The sequence below is a fragment of the Cryptotermes secundus genome, unplaced genomic scaffold (genome assembly GCF_002891405.2).
Source record: "Cryptotermes secundus unplaced genomic scaffold, Csec_1.0 scaffold816, whole genome shotgun sequence".
NCBI lineage: Eukaryota > Metazoa > Arthropoda > Insecta > Blattodea > Kalotermitidae > Cryptotermes > Cryptotermes secundus.
Window position 1 is genome coordinate 2349528 of NW_019724601.1, and position 7739 is coordinate 2357266.

The 7739-nt window shown below is 37.2% G+C and overlaps 1 protein-coding gene across 1 annotated transcript in view; it reads right to left on the reverse strand.

Annotated features, from left to right (window-relative positions):
- Positions 1–811: 811 nt before the first annotated feature.
- The window catches only part of LOC111862502 (dipeptidase 1), a 423388-nt gene continuing 416460 nt past the window's right edge, over positions 812–7739 (reverse strand). The window contains exon 13 of the mRNA XM_023847973.2: positions 812–3461. Within this exon, the coding sequence (XP_023703741.1) occupies positions 3360–3461 (102 nt within the window). The 3' untranslated portion in view covers positions 812–3359. The remainder of the gene's footprint in view (positions 3462–7739) is intronic.

Here is a 7739-nt window from a genome sequence, read left to right on the forward strand (position 1 = left end):
GAGGTTGAGGTGCTATGCTACGAGCCGGAAGGTCGCGGGTTCGATTCCCGATAATGTCATTGGATTTTTCAATTGGCCTAATCCTTCCAGCCGGAACTATTGCCCTGGTGGGTAAAGGGCGGCCGGTGCGTGATATCACCGCCATTTGTGAGCCGACTGTTTAGAAAATGTGGGAGCCTCGATGTCCCACAACACTATGGGCCTCCACAGGCTGCTACACGGATAGGTTTAGCTGTATTCGAGAACAATTAATGTGCTAACATTAGTATGGTACACCATGAAAAATAAAAGTTGCCGAAGGAAATTCTATGTGAAAATATATGCACGTTGCTGTGTTTATGTACACTTATAAAAACAGTTTCAACAAATTCAGACTACAGTTTCAGTTTCTGTTACTGATGTTTCTGGTACAGTTGAGCCCCAATACACGGCGTGGCCATCTTGAAAATCGTCGCGCAAATCGGAAACGCACTGAACGAATACTGAGCAAGATGGAGGAATACGGAACATGACAGAATCAAAATGGCGGGATGAGTCAAGGAAACTGCGCGCGCAGCTCACTACTGCGGCCGCGTGGTAGGACACTGACGCTTCTTATGACACCGACATAAAACCACGGATAATAAAATGACATATAAAGAACGTCGCGTGAATACGTAAAAAATTACGCACATAACGACTAAATACTGCGATTTACAATGAGGTTACCTCAGCGACTCAATCACTATGCAAAAATAAAAATAATGACAGTGTGCGCTAAACTTAAGTATAAACTTGTACTAGATTTTATTTGTGACCGGGTATTGTGAAAAATAAATCTTACGCGTAATCTATTTATTTAAAAGCATTATTTTGATTAAATGAATAAGAATTATTTTATTAGGCGTAGTGAATATCATTATAATGACATTCTTTAAGCATAAATGTTGAGAAAAATCACTCAGACAAATCACACATCATAATTTTTCTTGTGAATGTTCGAATGGAATGTGCGTTCCTTTTAAACTCTCTTGTGAACACAACAATGGTATGTTACTGAAGTCACTGATGGGTTAAAGAAATGTGTTTGTTTTAGATATATTTATATACACTCCCGTTTCATTCCAATCTTCTTATTTCCCAAATGTCCCATTCATATTCTTCACAATATTAGCACTACATTCCATATTCGCATTACTCATAAACGTAAAATTGTACGTTCAGTTTCGATGTTCCATCATTTCATTGCAAGCAGTTTCAAGACAAATACCACATATATTAAATTTTGGGGAAGGGGGTTTCCTTCTCTAGATGTCTTTAACTTCAGCGTTTTATGAAAAATAGGAGTTAAAACTTAATATCTCTAGTGTCTGAAATGAGCATTCATACATGAGTAAAGTTATATTTTAATTATTTTGTCTGTTTCTTCACTGTGAATAGTTATTTCCTTTGTGTGTACACTCCATGGTAACCTATAATATTAAGTAAAATTGTTATTGTTTTATTTTTAAAATTAAATCTCTATTTATATTTGATTCACTAACAACATTCCTAACGTAGAGAAAATTTCACATTCTTATGTATGTTACATAACATCAATTTTCTCTTTTTTGTTTTATACCCGTATTGCTTGACTTCAACACTGGAACACGAATTTTCCATAGCTTCTCATTTTCTTTTGCATGAAACAAACTCTTGGATGTCGTTGTATTCACACGTTTCTTTTTTTTAATTAATAATGTTCAAATAACATTTCTTTACTTGCAATTTTACATGTTTTGAAATGCCAATATTAGAATCCATAATGTATATATTTTACTAGATCACACAAGGTGAAATATGAGAGGTAGCACCACATGTTTAAACCAACACACTCACACAATTTAGATAAATTATGTATTAATCTTAAGATTGATATGCTGTATATATTCATCTTATTCATTATCTTATAATACCTTCAACACTTCAAAATACTTATCTCAATGTAAACCTTCATATTACTGCTATGATGAAATATTATAAGTTATGTATTATGCTAAACAGAATTAAACTAAATGCAACATATTCGACAGTTATCACATAATATCAATTTGTATTCACAAAATAAGTTTTGGAAATGTATATTATAATAACACAAAAATTCCTCTTTTGAATTTAGCATAATACATATAACTTATTGAGTTCAGAATGAAGGACATTTTAAAATATTTATGCTGTGTCTTACTAAATAATAATAAATTAATTTGTTTCATCGTTAATTAACTTGTTTATCTTTTAAGTTATTTTTCCATACTTAATTTTTAAAAATTAAAATGTTCCATTTCTCAATATGATACTCGGAAACTGAAACTTAGAAACTAGAACAAAATTTACCAATTCGGTTTTTTTTTCCGGCCCTTCTATCACATCAAGGAAGAGTACTTAACTCATTTCATTTCATTTCATAAGTACATAAACGTTAACCTTTCACAGGTCGCTGAAATCAGATACCTTAATTATTTTACAACCATGTTTGTCTCATTAATCTCCTTCATTAAATAAGTGTTTTTGATGACACTGTTGTAAGTTCTTCCCGCTCTGTGATGTTTGCATGATCGTTTAGATGCAAGTAACATAATGAGTGCTGTATAATTAATGTTAATACTTTCTTCCAAGTAAACTTATCGTCATTCCTCTTACTTGCGCTGAAGGATGATGCATTCTTTTGTCGATGTCACTGAAACTGGGTTATGCGCCTTTTGGCATTCTAACCCGTGTTTCACCTCCGAATATCTTTGTTAATATGATTCGACTTGGTCAAGCCAAAAATATTTGGCATGAAAAGAAACAGCGATATTATATATTTACATTTCTTTGGCACTCTATTTATGTCTTCATGTTCAAATTGTTCTTGGATCTGAGATAAATCTACATCCTATATATCTTCTTGTCACAAATAAAGATCGCAGTCTTATAAGGACAGGCTATGGATCGTGATTTAGTACATGGTACAAATCTCATGTCAAGATTTTGTCATTTATACTTTGCGTTGTACAAAATACAGGGTGTGCACTTTATTGCTGAACCGTGTCACATCGACCCATCGGCCATGGTTCAGCCATTATAGGTTACATCCTTGTCGGTTCTACGGCGCTCTCACTGCATAGAAACAAGACACCCTGTAGTTGGACGAGTATGAAGTTGTTAATCCTTCAGCGATGCTCCATTCTATTTAGATTACAAATCTTGTAACTTAAATATAATTCGTTTGTATGCATTTATTTGCGTACCTGTTGGATGAGCCGCTACTTGTCGAGGCACAGGTAAAGACGCACAATAGAACTGCATGTCTTACAGCAATCCATAATGAAGTGGCTTCTGTTAGCTGCAACACTGACCGATCAAGAACCGAGATACATGCAGTCAGTGTGCCCTTCCAGATACGAGGCAGGTATCAGTTCTTCTACAGGCATTACCGCTGCCAACTGCCATTTCTCGCGTACCTAAAGAACATTCAAGAAAATATACATTTAATATTTCTGTAAGCTTCCTGACAGTGGGTTATTTCATGCTGAATTTGCTTTCGAATTTTGGCAATGTGTGGATATGGGCCGTGTTACCTATGGTTCAGAGATACATTATGACCCCATCTTCAGGGTCGAAATGAACATGGATATTTGATGTTCGTGGATACATAGATTTTTGTCAAAGAGAGCCACTGGGGAAGACCGGGGGATGGTATCCTATCCGAGCCAATTGACACATTGAACAGGAATTTTTTTTCAAAGCGACCCTTTTTAGGGCTACTGAGTGCACAAAAATAAATCGGTGACTGGTGTTGCGAAGCGGTCACCCATCCTAATGCTCACCAACAGCAATGGCGCTTAATCTCTTCTGCTGTTGACTCGACAGACATGGAAGATTGTGGAGGGATCCACACTGCTGGAGGGCAGGTGGTGACGGGAAAGGGTAAGAATTGAGATTCCCTATCCACTGTACCCATTGCATAGGGCGGCACACCACCCCACCCAACTTCTGCCCTGAAGATGGAGGCATCATTTTCCTCCGAAACTCTGTTAACACTACACACATCCATCCGATAAAAAGTTGCAAGAGCAGACTCAATATCAATAACGAATCGTCATGATGTTGAAACTTCAGGAGTTGATTTATTGCTGGAAAATGTTCACTGCATAGTGTATATGTACATAAAATGTTATGGGATGTGACTGTACTGTCATCTTCAAGTGATGGGCAAGTGTATCAAAATATAATTGCGAAGTCTTATTTCACTTCTTGGTGCCTTCGGAGTACTGTGGGGTGCCAATTAAATTCCCTCAGTCCACCCCTTTATTTCTGTCTGTACGCCATAAAGCAACGTGAAGCAACCTTGAAGTTTGTTCAAAACATTTTTCGCTCTGATGAAAACTAGCGAGCTATACTCGTGGTGAAAGCAGAAATAACTGCAGGTTTCCATGTAGTTTCACTTATTTTTATCTGATTTTAACCACAATTTTAAAGTGTCGACATATTTTCGTAACACTCTCCAATACAAGATTTTATAAAAATCTTTCAGCTCTTCTCGAGTTACTCGATGGGTGCAGAAGGACGATTGTATTTTGTGGGCGGTCAAAATGCCTGAGAAAGTGCTTCAAAATAGGGTTTATATTTTATATCTAACATATGTATTCTGTTAGCTTCACGGGGCTATGTATATCCAGCAGAAGGAAGTGAAATCTACATAACAGTTCCCCTACTGAGTACATCTGCAAACTTTTGTGTTCAACAATCAATAATATTTGTCCGAAAATAACCGAAGATTACCGAAATCTCTTGTTTTCGAAGAATATTAAACAATATTTCACGAACCTCAATTTATACGTCTGCATATACATAAATACATATTTAATTAAAATATAATTTTACATGTTGTTTCATCCTTTGCTTTATTAAAATTCAATCTTTTTTTTTCTAGGTAATTAAACATAAACCAGACACGTCATAGAATTATTTCTCTGTGCGTATATTTCAAAGCAACATTGATGTAAGCTTTGATGTTTTCACGGCGATGACTACGAAGAATGCCGTCTTCTGGGATGTGACACCGTGTAGACATTTTGTTAACCGACATTCATCGCTAGCGGATTTCTTATACCCTGAAGACGGGGGCAGTATATTCCTCCGAAACGTCGGTTAACAAAATATCTACAAGGTGCCAAATCACAGAAGAAGGCATTCTTCCAACAACGAGTTTCCGAACGTACTCGAAGATTACCGAAATTTCTTCTTCCCGAAAATAATTTAAGGAAACGTCCTGTCACATAAATTTTACGTCTATTGACAGTTTATATATAATTAAAAAATATATTTCTACCTGCCGCTATATCCGTTACTACTTTAACATTTATACCTCGTTTCGTGAAAATAAAACAAACGCGAGAGAACGCACCCAGAAACGTTACGTCACTAGCACACTTCCTAAATGTCTTTTTCTTACAACACTGGGCACAACAAACAGTATTACAAGAAACATAGAGGTACGGGTTAAACATATCGATTTCAAATAACTCTTTTAAATGCCTTACTTAGATAATATAGGACAGCGTAATCAGTAAAGGGACTGGCTACGGGCTGGACCACCGAGGGATCGGCGTTCGAGTCCCGGCAGGGTCAAGAATTTTCTCTTCTCCACGTCGTCCAGACCGGCTCTGGGGTCCATCCAACCTATCCAATGAGTACGGGGAGTAAATCGGCCATGCGTGAAGCTAACAATTCGCCTCAAGCTACTGCCGAAGTCAAGAAAATGTGGATCTATACATCCACTCCCCCATACGCCTTCATAGCGTAGTGCTTAATTAGTTTAGCACAGGGACAACTTTACCTTTTTACGTCCTGCATACGTACTCATATCGCCATAAACTCAATTTCTAGTCTGTCCATATTATTATGAATGGGCCAGGAGTAAATCCGTTGGTAGAGTGACTTGGATTACGAGCTGGACGACCGAGGAATCATAGTTCGATTCTTGAAAGGAGCAAGAGATATTTCTCTTCATTACAGCATGCATCTTACCCTTTTCCTATGAAATGGACATTAGAGACTATTTTCCAGTGGCAGAGCGGCCAGAGCGTAAAGCATACAGTTCACTTCCACATAATGCCGGGGTTAAAAATGCAAGGATATATTTTGTGGTTTATTTTGTAACGCTCTCATTATAATGGCAACATGGCGTCCAGTCATAGGATGATTGACCAGTAATGAAGCGGAAAGGATCTGAAGAAAGCAGTAATAATATTACTGATGTAATATCTTGGTAATTCTCTGAAGTGTGTCAGGAAAGCCACGAAAATTCTCAGTCAGGGTAGCCAGAGTACAGATCGATATTCGAACCGAGCACCTCCCTAATAAGAGCCTGCAACATTGCCAATATACCACGCAGCTCGGTAAGAATAAAAAATTGATTCTCTGTAGTTAAAGAGAAATTTCTGCTTTTATAAAGTGACTCATGAATGAAAACTGAGTTAAGTAATGTCGGAAACTCCTGATGCAGTGGCATTTATAATTCCATTGAAGCGAATGAACGAAAGAAGGACACGTGATAATTCTATCAGTAAACACAATTATTGTCATTTCAAAATGGCCTCTTCATCTTTCGGTAAGACAGGAAAGCCAGAAAGATCAACAGCTGTGGAATCTAATTAAATAATTACGAATTCTAATTGGTTTCTCGACACTTCCAAGGCATTCGAAATGGACTTAAAATTATTCTGAAGTGGAAGCATTTTCGATATTTGCTTTTCCTTATTCGTTTTTTTTTCCTAGAAAATAGTTTCCCAAACTCAAGTGTCCACGTAAATATTTCCCCTTTCAAGGTTAATGTGACTTAAATCCGTCACCCCTAATGTGAATTAATATATTTTATTTATGCACAAATAAATAAGGGACTTTCATAGCAAAAGATTTATATTATTCCCAATTTAAAATTCATGAGAGTGTTAATGTTGAATAAATTTGAATTTCATTCCATTTAACAATTCTTAATACGTTTTTTTAAATATTAGGGTGGTATACAAAAGAAAGTTCCAGCAGATAACGGTCTGTAGACTAGAGAAATTTGGAAACCCACCTCTACATTTAAATCATACAGTTTAATGTGATTATCATTTATACAGGATGATGCTCTTTACAATTCCAACATAAAAATATGTATTCCCTGTAATAAGAGTAATACTGTTGTGCTCAATATACAGAGTGTTGCGAAATTTGGCTCCCCCATGTCAACATATGGGCTGCTCAAAGATAGTTTTGAAGTTCTACATAACTGCCAGCGCTTGGTGCCGATTATGAGACAACTTCTAACAATCAGGTTATATGCTATTAACCAGACCAGTCATCCACCGAGGCTGCAACTTCCGTTATATGCAGATTAAGGACTCTTTCGTCGCCCGCGATATGGTTGCAATCCTTCTTATTATCACAAGATATGGTAACTATGAAGAAGGAAAAACACACTAATTAAGGAACTAGATTTTGGTAACAGACCGCCTCTGTAGTCAAGTGGTCAGAGTTCCTGGCTCAAGATGCAGAGGTTCCGGGTTCGAATCCCGGCGCTACCAGATTTTCTGAGAAGTAGTGGGTCTGGAACGGGGTCTACTCAGCCTCGTGAGGATAACTGAGGAGCTGTTTCAAGGAAATAGCGGTTCCGGTCTACAAAACCGAGATTAACGGCCGTGGGGATCCGTTGCGCTGACCACGTGGCCAGGGCCCAACAGAGGTCTGTA